At 37.8% G+C, this 19555-nt stretch overlaps 1 protein-coding gene across 6 annotated transcripts in view; it reads left to right on the top strand.

Moving 5' to 3' along the window:
* Nucleotides 1–19555, top strand: part of ANO5 (anoctamin 5) — a 72327-nt gene that overhangs the window by 8896 nt on the left and 43876 nt on the right. For 4 of the 6 annotated variants that reach the window (XM_087719000.1, XM_087719018.1, XM_087719014.1 and 1 more), the window contains exons 2-3: nt 12901–12971; nt 17564–17611. In XM_087719000.1, coding sequence (XP_087575126.1) covers nt 12901–12971; nt 17564–17611 — 119 coding nt within the window. The remainder of the gene's footprint in view (nt 1–12900; nt 12972–17563; nt 17612–19555) is intronic. The other 2 variants (XM_087719022.1, XM_087719025.1) reach the window with 1 other exon arrangement.

Here is a 19555-nt window from a genome sequence, read left to right as displayed (position 1 = left end):
TTTTCTGTTTGTTGGTTAAAAATACAGACTCTGCCTGCCTTATGAATGAATGACTGCCTGTCTCCAAAAGAAACTTTGGAATGGTATTACATATACTTTGCATGTTTCTTTAAGAAAAGTGACTCAGTATAGATCTCTATAAAGCCAGGAAACAGCCACTCACTTAGTCTTTTCTGCCCTCTAAGTGAAAAATGAAGCTGTGTTTATTCACCATAAGTCATATCTCATGTCAGATACCATTGAAGAATCAAGATAAGCTAATCAGATACCATTGAAGAATCAAGATAAGCTAATTTATGATAGGTTTTTTTGCTTTTTAGAATGGTGCAGTAGTCTCTTAAGGGACTAGTAAAAGTATTGTAGGCAATTGTTATTGCACCATACAATTCTTCCTCCAAACTATTTCCTTCAGCTCTGCACAAAGATGAAATTTCTTCTTAGCTCAGGTGAGCAAAATAATAGAAATTTTGAAATTTAGGTGCCTCAAGTTTGTATTTCTTATCTTTGAAGTGTTAGAATGAGGTAAGGTATCGATGCATACCAGCAATAAATAATTTTACATAGATTATGGTTGTATTTGCATTTGTCATCATGATTAATTTAATCATGGTTTATTTAGCTCAGTTTGGGGGGGGGGCTTGTCATGATACATTGTACCATAAACTAATATACTTTATATGTTATACGTAGAGTTCTATACATAGAATTAAAACATAAACTCTAAAACCCAAATTGTGGATGTGGTATGTTTTTCATATAAGGTTAGAGTCTAAGAATGGTTTCTAGTTATAATTAATTTCTTCACTTTTCCTTTAAAAGTAATTTTGTAGTTATTTTATTGAGACATATTCCCACTTTTTTATTCTGTAATTGTTATTAAATACTTTTTAAAAGGATAAAAATTAATTCAAGCAGTATTAAATTAGAGAAAAAAAATGAAAAAAATGAAGAGAAAGCTAAAATTTCAAAGGAAAAGGTAAAAGAAATAGAAAAGAATGAAAAAATATACAAAGAGGTAGCTTCTAATCTTTACAGCAGTTGTAAGTGCAATTTTAAGTTTACATCTGAATCTATGGTAACAACATAACTCCTTTTTCTATATCTTGCCTAACTGTCAAAACCATAGATCACAAGTTCATTTTTTTCCTGTTTCATGAAGAAAAAGTCAACAAGGGGTTTCGGTCAGCATGCATAACCACTTCCACAGTATTACCAGAAAATTATGAAGAAGACTATCATGATGCCAATTATTTTGCACATGCTAATGAAACTGGTCTAACAAACCTGCTTAAAGCTGGCAATTCTTACATATGTTAACAGTGTTACATGTGTTGCCATGTAACATGTAATTCATTTCTTCCACACTCTCCCAGTAAACATGAGATAAGTTAGGTATTTGGGCCTTGTGTATGTCAGAAATTTTTCAGAAGTGCTTCTCAAGAGTACACAATCTCCATAAGAACTTCAGGCTTATTTTCTAGGCTTCTTTAGAGTCTGGAAATGAGGTTTTGAGGAGTCTTCTCATTAGCTAACGTGGTTTTTAAATCTATGGCACTTTTAATTTCATGTGTAGATGACAGGTCTTGCACTTGTGCCTGGTTCAAATGCTTCCCCCCCCCCAATCATGTTTTGAAGCAGGAACAGCTCTAATGACTATTCTCAAGGTAGTACTTAACCAAATGTATTTTTGGTTTGTTGAACATCTCTTACAGAATAATTAACCTACCCTTGGGATGATGCCTACATTATGTTTGCATGTTTATCATGTACGCAGATCAACAGTAACAGTCTCTGTGTATTCCTATTGAAAATGCAAAATAAGAAATACATTATAATTATTTTAACCAAATTACTGAAGTGATACAATGGCATACAATACATGCTCACCAGTAATTTGATTAGAAATTGTTCATTTCCCCTTAGTTACTCCATGCTGTTACATGAAGGGAATAGGTAATATCCTATCACTACAGTTACACAAAGATTCACAAGGCATAAAGTTGTTCTCTCACATGATTTACAAACATAAAATATATCAACATTAAAATGTTGAATATTATTTGTATGGAATTTGTTAAAGGGTCACTCGGATAGGGAACTTAAAGGACTTGGGTTTTTTTTAAATTTAATTCTGTAGCATGCATTATCAAGCGGATAATTTCTATTCACTCTCTTGGTGGTATTAAAGAGCGGGAACTTCTGAAAAGGGCACTCAGGGAAGAGTGAGATGGGATAAGGGAATTTTGAATTCAGCAGATTGTTATTCTGCTGCTCCAAATGATTTCAATTTCATTTTCATTTCTTGATGATACACTAGATCTATCAATTCTTGACTCCTATGACAGCTAAACACTAGCTATCTCTTTGCTACTGTTACTCAGAATTTCATGGTTTGTGCAGGACATTTTGTAATTTTCCTATATGAGTATACTCTGCAGGATAACCTGTTTCCCTGAAAATAAGACCTCCCTGGATAATAAGCCCAATTGAGCTTTTGAGTACATGCACTACAATAAGCCATCTCCTAAAAATAAGTTCTTCCTGAAAATATTGCAACACGGCAGCAGCCATGAGGCAACCATGCTCACCGACTTCTGTACCCCAAAACTAATAAGACCTCCCCCAAAATAAGGCCAAACGCTTATTTCAGGGGTTAAAAGAAAATAAGACCCTGTCTTAATTTGGGGAAAACATGGTATATTGGTGCTAGATTACATTATTATACTGCTGGCCTTGGCATGTAAAATTGTATGATTATTTCAAATTGGAATTGTATCAACTAGTCTAAACAGAAATATAATGATCATACATACATGTATGTATGCAACTCAGTTACAGTGGCAATAAGTGCACCATTAAAAATCCTGACAAATCATCATGGAGAAAATTGATACAGTCATTAATACTGACTGGTAGTACATAGTTAATCTATGCATGCATGTATGAAAATACTAGGAAATAACATTCCTTAAAACTTTAAAGACTAGCTGCCATTGAAGATCAAATAAAAAAATTTCTTTTGAAATGTTAACTTTGGAACTTAGGAAAAATATTTCCCCCAAGTACCATAGGATTCTGCATCCCTGGCTCAAAATATGCAGTATATTGTTGAAGACTCTTTTCCTAAGCTCATGTTGAATTTAATGATTTTAGGGACTAATTTCACAAGGCAACAATTGAAAATGAAATATTTCTCAGATAGCTTGAAGTTAAATACTGAAATCTGTTACACAGCTTATCACGTTCATCCAGAATTTCTTAATTTTGGCTGTTTTATTTTTTCATTCAATTTTTAAACATTTCTGATAAGCGTATTTTGGGGGACTCTCCAGGAGCCCTAATATTTACAAATAGGGTGCTATTTTATAATTTGGCATTTTAAGTTGTGATACATTCCCCCCCACCCCCAGCAGAACTGTTTTAATATCAGGAACATTTCAGAAGTATCAAGAATAGGGCAAGATGTTAGAACTGCCTATGTCAGCAACTGCCCATAAATTTAACATTGCTCTTTAATTTTTTTTTCTTAGTTTGATTTTGAAAATTATACAGTGATCTCTGGTTTGTTATTCAAAGAGGTTAGGAGTTAGGAGAGCCAAGAAGCTATAGTTAGCAAATGTTGAGCAAGCCTGACAACTAAATACAGAAAATGGATACTTAAAAAAAAATCCAAAGCTATGATAAAGCTAACAGCCATTTCTTAATTTGTCATGAGTGTATCCCAAAGCGAAATGGTAAAGGGTATTTCACAATTATTTCAAGGAGAGAAAGACTGTATTTCTAAATTTAAAACTAATCTCAGAAATAAAATATGTTGGATTCAAACACCTCCAATACTAAAAGATTATGCTGGCTAACGATAGTAGAAAGTGTAATCAAGTTAATCTGAAGCACTTAATTTTGGAAGAGTTGCTTGCTTGCTTTCCCCCCTGAGATTATCTACCGTATATACTCGAGTATAAGCCGAGTTTTTCAGCCCACTTTTTGGGCTGAAAAAAGCCGCCTCGGCTTATACTCGAGTCTACAACTGGATCCGGCAGTGCTGTTGCCTGTTGGAGGAGGAGGAGGCGAACCAGCCTGCCATCGCCAGCCACCGCCAGCCCCGCCGCTCTTCCCGCTCCCTTCCAAGCCCCACAGTCCAGCGGACGGAGCAGAAACAGCCCCGGGGCTTCGCTGCCGCTCCCCGCATTTTTTGCACGGGGATCCCTTGGAGAGGGGATTCTAGCCTGCCACCGCTGGCCACCGCCAACCCCGCCGCTCTTCCCGCTCCCTTCCAAGCCCCACAGTCCAGCGGACGGAGCAGAAACAGCCCCGGGGCTTCGCTGCCGCTCCCCACATTTTTTGCACGGGGATCCCTTGGAGAGGGGATTCTAGCCTGCCATCGCTGGCCACCGCCAGCCCCGCCGCTCTTCCCGCTCCCTTCCAAGCCCCACAGTCCAGCGGATGGAGCAGAAACAGCCCCAGGGCTTCGCTGCCGCTCCCCGCATTTTTTGCACGGGGATCCCTTGGAGAGGGGATTCTAGCCTGCCATCGCTGGCCACCGCCAGCCCCGCCGAGAAGAAACCTCTGATCCCTGCTGCCTCTTCACCCACACGCGCAGCCTGAGATCAACCCCGGGACTCGAACCCGAGAGCCGCCTCTCCGGTCCAAACCCCACTCCCACCCCGGCCGGCCGCCCAGCCGCCTTGGTAGCCCGTGGAGACGGAGCGCGTTCGGTTAGCCGCTACCTGGGGGCGCTGTCCCCATGACATCACCGCGGAGTCCTCGCCTCCTTCCCTGGCAAGGCTTTCTCCCCGCCAGCCAATCAGAGGCCAGTCCCCGGGCAAACGGGGACAAGTTGCTGGCCGGTCGAAGCAGAAGCAGGAGATTGGAGGGGGGGGGAGAGAGAGCGAGAGCGAGCGCTAGGCGGGTGGCAGCGCGTTACACAGCGGACTAGGCGCGCCGCGGGCTGCCAACCCCCCCCCCCCACACACACACGTACACACACTGCCTCTCTGGCAATTGGCTGCCCAGGAAGGGAGCGGGGAGCTTTCACAGATAGGAACGTGATGGGGTTTGTTTTCTTCCCCCACTCCTGAGCCCTTTTTTTTTTTTTTGCTTGCCTTCTGGGGTCTCCGCCGTGGAGCAGCCAAGGTCAGATGGGGAGGCGGGGGGGAGAGAGAGCAAGAGCAAGCGCTGGGCGGGTGGCAGCGCGTTACACAGCGGACTAGGCACGCCGCGGGCTGCCAAAACCCCCCCCCACACACACGTACACACACTGCCTCTCTGGCAATTGGCTGCCCAGGAAGGGTGCGGGGAGCTTTCACAGATAGGAACGTGATGGGGTTTGTTTTCTTCCCCCACTCCTGAGCCCTTTTTTTTTTTTTTTTGCTTGCCTTCTGGGGTCTCCGCCGTGGAGCAGCCAAGGTCAGATGGGGAGGCGGGGGGGAGAGAGAGCGAGAGCGAGCGCTGGGCGGGTGGCAGCGCGTTACACAGCGGACTAGGCACGCCGCGGGCTGCCAACCCCCCCCCCCACACACACACGTACACACACTGCCTCTCTGGCAATTGGCTGCCCAGGAAGGGAGCGGGGAGCTTTCACAGATAGGAACGTGATGGGGTTTGTTTTCTTGCCCCACTCCTGAGCCCTTTTTTTTTTTTGTTTGCTTGCCTTCTGGGGTCTCCGCCGTGGAGCAGCCGAGGTCAGATGGGGAGGCGGGGGGGGGAGAGAGAGAGAGAGAGAGATGGGCGGGTGGCAGCTGTCTGTGAAACATCTTCCCCTCCCCACCTCCTGGGCAGCCAATTGCCAGAGAGGCACGGTGGGGGTGGTGGGGGTGGAAGGAAATAAAAAGAGAAGTTGCCCTTTCATTTTGCAATCTCTCTCTACGACCTTGTTTCATTCTCTTCCCTTTTGTTTCGTCCTCATTTCTCAATCTCAGCAACTTTAACACTTTTGGACTTCAACTCCCCAAATTGCCCAGCCAGCTAGAATAGATAGATAGATGGTGGATAGGTGATTGATAGATAGAGAGGGATGGATGGATGGATGGATGGATAAATAGATAAATAGATAGATAGATGATAGATAGATAGAGGATATATACACATACACGGATACACACATACATACACAGAGAGAGACAGAGACAGAGACAGACATGGATGGATATACTATAAAGAATAATCCAAACTCCTTGGATGTTCTGGGCACCTTTTTCCCACCTGGGCCTATTCACAGATGCCACTTTGGAATCTTTCTCAGGTTCCCTGACTCCTGTTTGGGCACACTCCCTAATCTGGTTCAGTGGTCTCTTTGTGGGATCCCGGGGATCCACTATACAAGTATTTTAATATTGCAGACTTGCAGTATTATAAGTCATACTGATATTATAGAACACTTTAATTAAGCGGGTCCCTTGAATAAACATAACTTTGAGTTTCAGATAACACTGATTTTTTATTTTTGAAATTTACCGGTATCTGCTGCATTTCCCACCCTAGGCTTATACTCGAGTCAATAACTTTTCCAGCTTTTTGGGGTAAAATTAGGTGCCTCGGCTTATATTCGGGTCGGCTTATACTCGAGTATATACGGTAGTATAAAAATTAAAAGCTAGGTTTTCTTGTTTTAAAGTATCTTGAGAATTTAAAAAAAATGGAAATACAAAGGTGATTTCCACATTAATGTTATGTGTTATTTTGCCTGTATAATATTAATTGCTAAAAATCATTTGGTAATTTATAAAGAAAATAAATCTAAAATTAAACAGAAACACTTAAAATAGCAATTGAAACCAAAACCGCATTCCAAAAAATTAGTTCAGTGGCAGAGAAGTCCTAATTCCAAATCTCTGCTTTATGACTTGGCCCTACTGTAAGCTAGTCTCCTCAAATGATTTCAGTAAATGTGAAGATTCATCATAAAGAAGCATGTTTTCTCAAATAGAATTGCGCAATCCAAAATTTTTCAACCTTTCTCATGAGTAGACTTCAACTCTAAGAATTTTGGCTTGGCAATTCAGGAAATTAAAATCCCCACATCTGGAAGTTTTCAAAACACTGGTCTGATGACCAGCACTTTGTATTGCTCCATGTGTGAATTGGCAACCCACTTTAAACACCAGTGTGATTTGTTTTCTTTTTTTTCACAAATCAACCAATCAAGCTTTTGTTCTGACCCAGCCTTAAGCAGAAACAAGAAACAGACTCCTTGTCATGAAAAACCATTCTTTATTTACCTCTTGTTAGTTAATTCCATTTACACACTAACAAGTCGAGGCAATAATCCTTCAAAGAGATAACTGCAGTACAGACCTTATCAGTTCCTTGTGATAATTGCAAGGCTGTGAGCTCCCAGCTGAAAGACTGTAAATTAAGTTCTGCCAAGCAGTCTTTGTGGCATGAAACACAATGAGCAAAATCTTCAGAAATATGAATTGTTGTCTCCTACAACAACCACTCCCCTTTCTTTCTATTTATTCCCAAACCAGGGAAGAGCAATTCAGTGTCCATGTGTGCTTTGCTTCCTGAGTCAACTCCTTGTCCTCCATTGCTCACCTCTTCTAACTGCTCTGCACATATGTGCATCTGGAACAGGTCCCAGCTGTTCTTCCTCCTCACTCATATCAGCCTCTAAAGGCTGCTGCCTCTCCGGTGGCTGGGAAATGTCAGACAGCCCTGGCTCTATCTCTGCATCTAATGCAGAGCATCCACCAGAGCCTTCCCCAGACTCCAGCACTGGCCCAAGTGCCTCCCCAACTTCCCCATCATCCAAGTCTGCCGCCAGCTCCACTGGTAGCTGGTGGGCTACAACAGCTTTATACAACTGAACTTTCCAGAGCAGACACAAAGGCAGCCCCTTTGTGGCATGTTCCTGAAAGAGATTCCTTTGGCCTATCACATGAATTGATAAAACATGTTCCTGGATTTGCCTCAGTTGGAGAACAATGGTGAGATTTGGGTTCAGAAGCAATCTCAACTACAACTATCCTGATAGAATGGATTTTCATTCAGAATAAGTCAATTTATGATGTCTCTGGAATTAGAACTTCTCATGATAAACAAGTCTGTCTAATGGTTCATATCCATTAGGTAGGAGTGAAGGTCATAAACGATTATGGCTGGTTTTACTCATGCATTTTTAAACAAGCCATATAAATGGCTTAACATTAAACATTAGTATAATTTTAAGCACAAATTGCAGTAAACCAGTATTTAAGAGCATGTGTCACCATAGCTACTCTGAGGCTAGGCAAGTCAGTTAAGAGATTTATTGTGAATAAGGGAAGTGAGAACCAAACAAGTAATAAGAAGAAAGATTTAAGTAGAGGAACATTTAGCCAAAAGTTGAACAATACCGCAAAGCTACAACCCATCTAAACCACATCCAAAAGCTACTGTTTCTGCTAGAACAGTGAAACTTGAAAACCTATTGTGGAACTGATTGCAGTTCCTAGAGGACAGAAACCAAAATGTTTCCTTTTTATTCTTGTGATTTAACAAAGTTTCTAAAGAACAGTGTAAACCACAGGTGTTAAACTCGCGATGTCCCATTGTTATGTGACATATTGTGACTTTTCCCCCCTTCGCTAAACCAGGGGTGGGTGTGGCCAGTGTGTGATACATCCAGCCCATGGGCTGTGAGTTTGACACCCCTGGTGTAAACTATACTTCACTGTATAAATAATAAATGCAATTATCATTTTTGCTTTTACTGAATTTCCTCTTTACTGTATATATAATTTAAACCCCTGCCATTTGGTTGTCAAAATCAAACAGGATTCCGAATACCTTATAGGTGTTATCATCCCTACTGTCCTTTTGGACAAAACCTGGTTATGTTAACAGACCTGACATTCCCAGGGAAATGGAGTTTTGCTTAGACAGCTCCATTATTGAAGTGTCTATTTTTATCCTCTGTATATATTGGGCTTTGCATATTTGTTTTTTATACTACTTGTTTCTTAATGTAAAAAAATAGTCATGATAAAAAAGTGCTTTTTAAAAAACTTAAAATTTAATTTTTTGTGACTATTTTTATGAACTATTCACAGAGGTAGGCAATATCGGGACCTGGAACTTGGCCTCTCAACCATCTGGTTAGCATCTGGTAATGTAATTACATCATAGGAAAGACTGATGTGCATTTATGAAGGCGGTTTTAGAATTTTATGGTGTAATGGAAGTCAGAAGCAAATTATTTATATACCCCACTCTTTCTACCCTTTAAAATGGGCCTGGAATTGTGCCATTAACATTTGGAAGTAAAACCTGGCATGGTTTGAATATAAATTAAGGTATAGATATTTAAAATGATTGTTAGTTCAACAATATGAAATAATAAACTACAATAACTAGAGTTTGACATAGTAATTTGTATTTATCAATTCTGTTAAAATTAATTATCATTTGAGTCTGACTGACAGAGCAAACTGAAATTAATCTGAAATGAAAATAAATTTTATTCAATTCTTTCATAAAGCACAGTGGTGAGAAAGGGAAGCATTCACATTCAACAGAAGTTATGCTAGACTGTTTTCAGAGTTACACCAGTTCCATCTTTGATACATTTCAAGATGTATGCATTAGGCTAGAGAAGAATTGGTGGTAAACTAGAATTATTTTGACATACAAAAAATTGTACTTCGATGTCTTACTGATTGAGGAATGATGAAATGTTTGTTTTAAAAGAAATAAAACTTTTGAACGGAAAAAAAAGATACGTTTCAAGATACAGGAATAGTTCAAGGACAATGTATTGTCCATATCTAATGAAACAATAATAATGCCTGAGGCAAATTGGTTTGAATTAATTTTGTAATGTATACAGTATATTACAATTCTGGTTCTTTCTTTTTGTGTATGTTTTGATTCAGTTTTAACACCTAATCTCTATGGTCTTCTTATTACTGTTTTTAGAAGTGGTTTGTCATTGCCCACTTCCTTGAGCGAACAGAAAGTAATAGACCCATAGTTACCCAGATGGATTTATGCCTAAGGCAGGACTAACGTTCACAGTTTGCTGGTTTTTAGCTTGGTGCCAACCCACAATAATAAAAACTCTCAGTTGTAGATTAGAGCTCCTTATTAGGTTTGTTAAGGATACTCCTGCAACATGGTAAATATAAATCCATTGATATTTGTTTGAGTAAATGAAACTGTGTTAGCAAGTATCTTTTTGGTTAGCCACATATCTTTGCAGACTCTTAAAATACATGTTGCTTAGGTAATATGAGTTCTGGCTGTGCCAGCACTCCTGCAGTGATATGATAATGATATGGCAGCCCATTGTTAATGCATTCATACTTACAACCAGTTGCCAAGCACCTCACAATTTCATGATTACCATTTGCAACTTTCCCTGTGCCTTCCCTAGTAAGTCAATGGGGAAGTCAGGGAAGCTTCCTCTCCTACATATCCTCCTCCCTCAGCCATACTGCAGCCTCATACATTCTATCCTCCCTGTACTGCACAATATCTCCACGCATCCTTCCTGACCCACACCAGGAGTCTCTCATATCGCTGTCATACCTGCCCCCTCTCTCCATGCCACACCCTTGCGCACTCTTCCTGATGTAAACTGCACCTCTTTTCTGCCCCCACATGCCTTCTGTGGCCCATTTCACAGCTTCACAGGCCTGATCTATGCCGCACTCACTTGTGCTGCATCTCTCATGCACACCCTCACACCCTGTCTGATTCACACATTGCTTCTTGCACACCCTCATGTATCCTAACCTGAATGATACCTCCCAGACTCTCCTTGAACTGCACTGACCCTCAGTGCACTGATCCGCATCGTACCCTCCCCAACTTGTGTAGCATGTCTTGCATACACCCCACATTCTCCCCAACCTTCCTTGCACTGTTACGCATCCTCCTTGATCCAACTGCATCTCTCAGGCATTCTCACTTATATCCCCTCCCTATCTCCCTCACCTGGCAACATCCACTTGTCTACCTATGGGCCTGAGACTTACAACTTTGTACTATCTTCCCCACTGACTTTGCTTGTGGGAGGTGCCAGAAAGTTGCCTCACCTATTAGCTGTGGGATATACACTTAACAATGGCAATGGGGATTGCAGGGATCATGTTCCTTAGTCATGGAAATTCTGGTCCCAGTTTTTGTTGTAAGTTGAGGATTGTTGACATGAGTATACACATGTCGATGTGTGCAATATTGAGCTAAATGAACTGTATTGATCATTCTGATCCACCAGCTACAGCTAGTCCTCACTTAACAAATGTAATTGGAGCTGTCACTAAGCAATGAGGATATAAAGCATGACATCACATGATTGTGTCACTGTGCAATGGAGATTCTGGAACTTCTGGTTTTCCAAGTTTCCAAGTTTAATAAAATTTGTATGCCGCCCACTGCCATTGGGACTCTGGGTGGCTGACAACAAGACAAAGAAACAATTAAAATTTAAAAAGAGAAAATACAATATTAAAATTCCACATCATCCATTCCATCTAAGCGGGACTGGATATCAATCAATAGCCCCAGGCCTGCCGGAATAGCCAGGTCTTGACGGCTTTACGGAAGGCTGGGAGAGTGGTAAGGGTCCAGATCTCTGCGGGTAGATCGTTCCACAGGGCCGGCGCAGCAACAGAGAAGGCCCTCCCCTGGGGAGCCGCCAGCTGGTATTGTCCAGTTGACGGCACCCGGAGGAGGCCCAACCTGTGTGATCTTGTTGGTCGTTGGGAGGTAAGTGGCAGGAGACGGTCTCTCAGGTAGCCAGGTCCTAAACCATGTAGGGCTTTAAAAGTAACGACTAGCACCTTGAAGCACGTCCGGAGACCAATGGGGAGCCAGTGCAGCTCGCGGAGGATAGGTGTAACATGGGTGTATCTAGATACACCCTATATCGCTCACGCGGCTGCATTCTGGACCAGCTGTAGTCTTTGAACACTCTTCAGGAGCAGCCCCATGTAGAGCGCAATGATGGTTACCATCATTAAGCAAATCCCATGTCATTGTTAAGGGAGAACATCACATGATCACCATTTGTGACCACCTGCTGCCTTCCCCATTGACTTTTTTTGTATGAAGCTGACAAAGAAGGTCACAAATTGCAATCCTACGATTAAGGATGTTGCAATGTCATAATTGTGAGCCAGCATACAACTGCCCAGATCACATTCACATGACTACATTGAGACCAATGTAGATATGTGGACCAGTCATAAGTACCATTCTTTCCATGCTATCATGAGTTGAGTCACTGAATGAGTGGTTCTTGAGCAAACACTACTTTGTATATTACTCTGTCTTAGTATGTAACAATGGACAAGGTGAGGAATTTCATTTTTCCTTTTGTTCTATATTGATACTTGTATGATACTGCTTCTGGGTTACAAAGGACTCAGTATAGTTGCTAAAATCTGGGGACTAATTGTCAGAAATGAAAACAGAGTTATTTCTCCAGTGATATTTTTTATAATTGAGTAGATGATATCTGTTTCAGTCCTAAAGGTGAAGTTGTTATTGGTTGTTTAGGAGAATGGCTTCTCAGTATTGGTACTGTGCAGTTACAGAATATTTTTATCTGGGACATTAACCTACTACTTTTGTCCCAGTCATTTTGACATTAATAATAATTCTTAATTAATTAAAGTTGTATGCAGCCCAACTTCCAGTGATCTGGGTGGCTCACAGCAAATAAAGAAATTATAATAAAATAAGTAAAAGTTGGCAAGTGTGTAGACCTTTTCACAGGCACTTGAAAATTATAGTTAAAGTTTAAATTTAATCCCTTTTACGGTTGCATTATTTGAATAATGTTGTGCAACTTGATGTTTGCTTGCTGAATAAAGGGTTTTTGTGTGTGTCTATATATCTTACATAAGCAAATGAAAACAATGTTTAAAATAGAAAACATAAGAAGTAAACATATGTTTTTTCTATATTGTTCAGGAGAAGAAAGTAATGGACCTTTGTTTGAAAGTACATCAAATACAGATTCAGAATTTCCTGGCAATTCTGAGGTAAGCTTTTATTGTAAATATAAATGGTTTTATAAAATGAGATTGGATATTGATGGAAGTTTCTTGATAATAATTATAAACATTGCCAAACCTTATCCATTCAAGCCATATTTGTATGTTTTTAAAATTAGTATTTATTTTAAAAATACAATTTAAACATATATTTATAATAATAAGATTGTGCATTCTTGTTGGTTGTGGCCCTGCAGAATTTTATGTTTGTTAACTTTCCAGCACAATATAATTAGCAGTTTGCAATCTACCAGTAGCTACACTGATAAGCAACCATTCATAATATTCTGCTTTTCAAAAAAGATTTCAGTTCTTTCAATTCCAAGCCAATACATCTGGAGCAGACCTTATTGAGCAGAGCTGTTTTAAAATATGTTTTATTATGATTATTACCTCCATGGTTTGTCAGAAAGAAATCCTACATGCATAACTGATTGAAAACAATATCAAGTTAATTGTCAGTAAGTGTCCAATACAGGATCTAAATTTTATCCCAGAATGAGTTTTGAAGTACTAAATTGTATTTTAAAAGCATCATTAATGAGAATAGATGACCTGTAACACTGTTCAGCTTTTTCATTGCTAACCATTTGCAATATTGTATTTATTTTCTACATTTGATTGCTAAGGGGAAAAAAATCAATTTGGGAATGTGTGTATCTCATGCTCATTTTTCCATTCTTTCCATTAATTTGAGTTAATATTCATATAAGTGTCCACTAAACAACATTTTAACTAGTTAAGATAATACTGTTAAATCATTTCTCATGTGTTCCTGTTACTTTTAGGCCATCCTTAGATTTAAAAAACCTAGACCAAAGCTATGCCAACTTTTGCTAACCTGAGTAGAAAATGACAGTGGGTACATTTTAATTACTTCTCCCCATCATATATATTAAAAACAGACTGGTAAACTCATGTCCCATTAATAGGAAAGATTTTTTTTCTGCTTCAGGCTAATTTGGAATGGAACCATTTAGCCTGGACTGGGTCTCTTTTAAAAAGAATGGAGAAACTAATTCTTATGTATCCAATTCCTGTTCATACCTGTCTATGGAACCTTCCATTTCAGACAATTCCACTTGTAAGAGCTACTAAGATAATAAAAATAAAAATAAAACAGTGATACCCATTGTCATCGCGGATTATTGGAACCATGCCCAATAATTTTATAAAACACATCAAGAATTTGCAGCTTCCTGCAATAACACCAGCAGAACTGCAAAAAACTACATTATTCAGAACATTGTACATCTTAAGAAGGTACTTGGTTGATACCTAGGACTCTGGCAGCAACCCATATCAACTATTAGCACCAGTCAATAGTATTTGCGATGCATATTTGAATGTTCAGTTTAGTTTCATGTTTAATGAATAAAGTATAATAATAATAACAACAACAACAACAACAACAATAATAATAAGGCAAAAATTCAACATGTTACCATCAACAGCAAATGTCGCCTCTGCAATGAGAAAGAGGAGACAGTCGACTACTTGATCAGTGGGTGCAGCAAAATTTCACAGACTGACTACCTACAACGCTATGACCGCGTTACTAAGATCATTCCTTGGAAATTGTGCCAAAAGTTTGGATTTGAGCACAGATAAAACCACTGGGAACATCAGGTTCAGAAGGTTTTAGAGAAAGTCAAGATCCTGTGGGGCTTCAGAATTCAGACTGACAGGCACTTGGCCCACAACACACCTGACATAACAATAGTTGAAAAGAAAAAAAGTACGGTTCATTGGCATTGCAATACCTGAAGATGCACAAATTGAAGGTAAACAGCAAGAAAAAATCACAAAGTACTGGGACTTGCAAATTGAAGTTGAGGAACTGTGGAAAAAGAAACCGTGTGTTGTCCCGATTGTAATTGGAGCCCTTGGAGCAATATCCAAAGGGCTACCTTGATATTTGGAAATTTTAAATTTATCAGACCTGAACATTCTGATTCTACAAAATACTACCCTACTTGGAACAGCTTATATCCTCCAACGTTACCTTAACAGTTCCTAGGTCCCTGGTTCGGACTTGAGCTGTTGAGCTACTAACTAGCCCCAAAGGCTGTGAATCTTTCCAAATAATAGTAATAATAATAGAACCACTCATGCAAATATCATTAGAAGCAGCCTCAATTCTTCTTCCTTAACAAAAATCAACTTCTAGGTTATATCAACTTTCACCAACTTTTGAAAATAAGTCTGCTTTTTAAATCAACCTAAATCTATTAACATTTCTAATTATGGAAATGGAACTAAGCATTTCCTAACATGCTTTGGATACAGTCCAAGAAGAAACTAGAATTGGTCTTGAAGGCAAACAGAAAAATAGTACTAGCCAATATTGTCTTCTGCAAACAGCATAATTCTGTTGTGTGCCATGATCTGATTCTTTTTACAAGTTTAATTCCATATGTCAATGCAGAGTTTATATATGGAAGAGGGTTAACTTTTGAAGAAGCCTCACATTTTCTGACATTAATCACTATATTAGCCAATCTCTTTCCCATGGTATACACTCCTCAACATGCCCTGAAATTAACATTTACTGTTTCATTTTGGAACCACATAATAGAAATTTCTTTGATTTGCACACTTGCTTATGCACCCTCTTTTCATTCAGGGCTGTGGGAAATGATATAAATAGAAGGGCTTATTGACTAGAATATGATAATATAAATTACATAATTCTAAAACAATTAAATAAAAATGTAAAAGAATGACATTTATATAATTGGATTAAAAAGGGAAGGTGAGAAACTTTAAACAACTCAAATTCTACATGTATTTGTAATTACCATAGGCAATGAATTCTAGTTATATATCTAATTTGTTTCCTTAATTCACAATTTTTCAGACTTAGAAGTCACAGTGCGATTTGAATGATCAAGGTTAAATACTTTTGTTAATATTTATAACTATTGAGTTTTAGAACGTCTTACCAGATTTTAAACTACTGTCTTGAAATTTCCAAAGAGTACAGGCAAGGTTTGAATTAATTTTCAAATATTATACTCTAGATACCGAGAACAACAGAAAAAAAAACCTTATCCTGAAGTTTCAGTCAGGGTAATTTACAGAAGTTAGCAAAGGGATGCAAATCAGTGCTCATAGTAAGATGTGGGGAAAAGGAGTGGGAAAAAAAATAGAGATGGCAGGCAAGGAAAATATCAAAGCAGAAAAAATCAAGGAATCAAATCAGTGAAGATTGTGCTAGGTGCAGATTGGGCTGATGGATAGTAAGAGAAAATGGCAAAAAGTAGGGAGCAGTTTTGACATGTTTTAATTTGGAATAGACAATGGAGGAGGTGTTGGAAGCAGATAAGGAATGGCTTTAGTTTAAGGTGGACAAATTAAGCATCAGGATAAGGCAATGGGAATTGGACAGCAAGATTGGATAGCTTTTGGCTATAAAGGCTGGATACACATTTACAATAATGTTAAAAGATAAGAATTTCTAGCTCTTTAATTTTAGTTGATGAGCAGCAGTTTCTATTGCCTACAAGATAAATCAAAATATAAAAGAATGACATTTATATAAATGGAAATTTATATAATATTTATATTATATAAATATTTACAGTATATTATGAAAATAATATAAATATATTATACTTACAGTATATTTCTACAAAATATTTATATTGTGGAAATATTAGGATAATTCATTTTATTCATAATATTTAATGGTGTTGCTCAAATTAGTTCTGATAGATTACCAAATATGTATACCAAATGTATACATTTTGCTTTTTACAACAAATTCTCTATGTTTTTATTTTAAGGAAGTTTGTACAGAGATGATCATTTATTTAAGTTTTTCAAACTAATTACAAACTAATAACCTAAGACTAGTTTAATTTTTTTTACTAAAGAACACTAAAACAAAATGCATGTTTGATAAAATTTTAGATATTCCCCAATACATATTCATGAAGTTACTATATCTAGGCTATTGTTTCAGTTCCCCTATTTATATTTAAAACTAATACCTCAATCATTTGTTCCCTTTTTTAATGTGTCACCATTGCATATCAATGTAATTCACTTCATTATGTTTAACTGCTATAACAGCACAGGCATTAAATTATGTAAATAACTTTATTGTATTGAATTCAACATCTTCTTAAAACCTATTTCATTAGGTTTCCATTTTGTATGGTAGTATGGATTGCATTCCAACTTAAAAATACCATAGCAAAATTTTTTATCAATTCCAAAATATATTATTGAGCCATTCCTTTATGTAGCGAACTTTAAAAAATTATAATCCTAAATGTTTGACAAAGTAGAGAAAATCCATTTGAAGCATAAGTTATTACTAGACTAAACAAGTAAATTACTTGTCTAAACAAGTAAAAGATGACAAATGGCCTAAGTGATCCATTTTTGTTTTAAGAATTAAACTGGGAATCATTCATCACCCTCATCCTATACCTGAGCTATAGATATTCACCAGTATTGCAAACAGCAAAAAAAAATGCCACAGAATGTTATGGTTGCTGCATTTTTATAAGCATCCTGCTGCTTTTGCACCACACTAACAGCATTATATTTCTCCATGATGCCACTGGCAGGGCCTAAGTACCACTGAGACCACATTGCTCATCTCTGACCTTCAAGGGGTAAGCAGCTACAGGGGAAGTGGTTATATATTCCTGCATGGGTAGTGTTGTGTTGCACTGTTTGCCAAAATGCAACAAAAGAAAAGAGAGACAGAGGGGGAAAAATATTTTTCCAGTTTTCCTAACATTTTTCAAAGAACCAAATTAGGTTTCAAAAGTCAGCAGATTGTGAATAGCAGATTTCTTCAGTGTGGCTGAAAAAGATTTGAACTTCAATTACAAGAATTCCCAGTTATATGAGAAAGTACAGTTCAGTCATGGATGAAAGATTAGAGGTTAAGTAAACCAGTTGGGTAGGCTTCTACATTTCTGAAATAATACCTTGATCAGGGGTGATTGCTTAAATACTACCGATTGCCTCACCAAATCTATAATCCTCTAATATTTTCCACTGGAAGAGTTTTTTTTGGGGGGAATCACTAAATGTATACTTGTATACAGAAAAATAAACATCTTTGAAAAGTCTACCTAACACTGAAAACTGGAAAGATTTTTGTTTTTCTTTTCTCTTCTTTTCTTTTTAGTTTTTGGTTTTGCTTTGGAATGAGTTTACATTAAGGGTCTGGGTCTTTTTTAACAGAACTTTGGCTTATTTATTAACACAACATTCATTTCTACAGCAACAAAAAATTGCATGCATTCTCTAAGTTAACTATGTACATCACTTCCCTGTAAGTTGTAGTAAAGGATTTAGTTTATATTTTGGGACAGGGGGATTCTGAGTGGAATAGTTTTAAAGCTGAAGTCCAAGCAAGTAGCTTACTCTTATAAAGTAAACAATCTCTAATGAATAAAAATCAGGGTAAAACTCTATCTTTCATTACCTCAATTTATTCTGAAAATAGACCTAAAATGTACATTTCTTTTACAAATAATTTAAATGTAATTAATACTGACATAGTAACCTCTTCAGCTCCCTCCTCACATTGGGTAGTATCTTACTAATGTATGTTTTCTATTACTAATATGCTATTTTTGGCCATGGGTCTTTTGGGGCATTTATATAACTCATAGTTTTGATGTGGAAGCAGAGTTTTTCTATTACTATCTTTAAATAATATATGGCGAAAAGTATAATAATATTGAAAGAAAATGAAAGTAAATTCTGAAAACAAGTTACTCCAGGTTTGTGTTCTCTTTATGAATCGATATTTGAAAGGCTGGTGAAAAACATTTATTAAGGTTTGTATAACTTTTTATGTAACAAAATAAATAAACTATGCAGTTCTTTTAAAAAGAAGTATAATAGGAACATTCATATTCTTCTGGTTTATGCTGTAATATCTTGAAAAACGTTCAGAACACAAACAGCACAAAAAGGCTACATTGTTTTGTATATGTAATATAAAAGGATATTAATGTGTGATGTGTGTTCACAGCTTTTCTTTAATATAAGATCTTAATCTGGGAAGGCATGTTTTGTTATGATAGTGGTATTGCAGAAATAATATAATGACATTTTCTCCTATGAGACAGTACAATACAAAAAGTCCAGTTTCATTGAGTTTTTCCTGCAGATTTTGCTTAAGGATGATTTACTTAAAAATGAATCTAAAATCTTCAGGATGCTCCATGTCATCTTCTGCAATTGTACCAAATGTTGGATTTTCATAATTCTGATCATAACTATATACTAATTTCATAGTATACAATGTTTTGTTATATGGATTAATGCAATAATGTGCATGTTTGCTAAGAATAATTTTTTTGGGAGTATAGTGGAACTTATTTTTAGATAAGAATATATGAGACTGCAATTAAAAAAACACTGATGAACCTACCACCCTTCTAGCAATATACTGGCAACATGCACTTGGAAAAACAAATAGCATTTGCTCTCTTTTCCTGCTCTTTTACCCCCTTGCAAAACAAATAAATGAATCATCTCCTCATAGCAGAGATTTGGGAGTATGTGGTTTCTTCAGTCTCTCCAGACTTCTACAT

The sequence above is a fragment of the Thamnophis sirtalis genome, unplaced genomic scaffold (assembly GCF_051295495.1).
Source record: "Thamnophis sirtalis isolate CommonGarterSnake01/CBP01778 unplaced genomic scaffold, rThaSir2_p1.2 scaffold_1, whole genome shotgun sequence".
Lineage (NCBI taxonomy): Eukaryota > Metazoa > Chordata > Lepidosauria > Squamata > Natricidae > Thamnophis > Thamnophis sirtalis.
The sequence above is the reverse complement of the archived record's forward strand: the minus strand, read 5'-3'. Positions and strand labels throughout refer to the sequence as shown.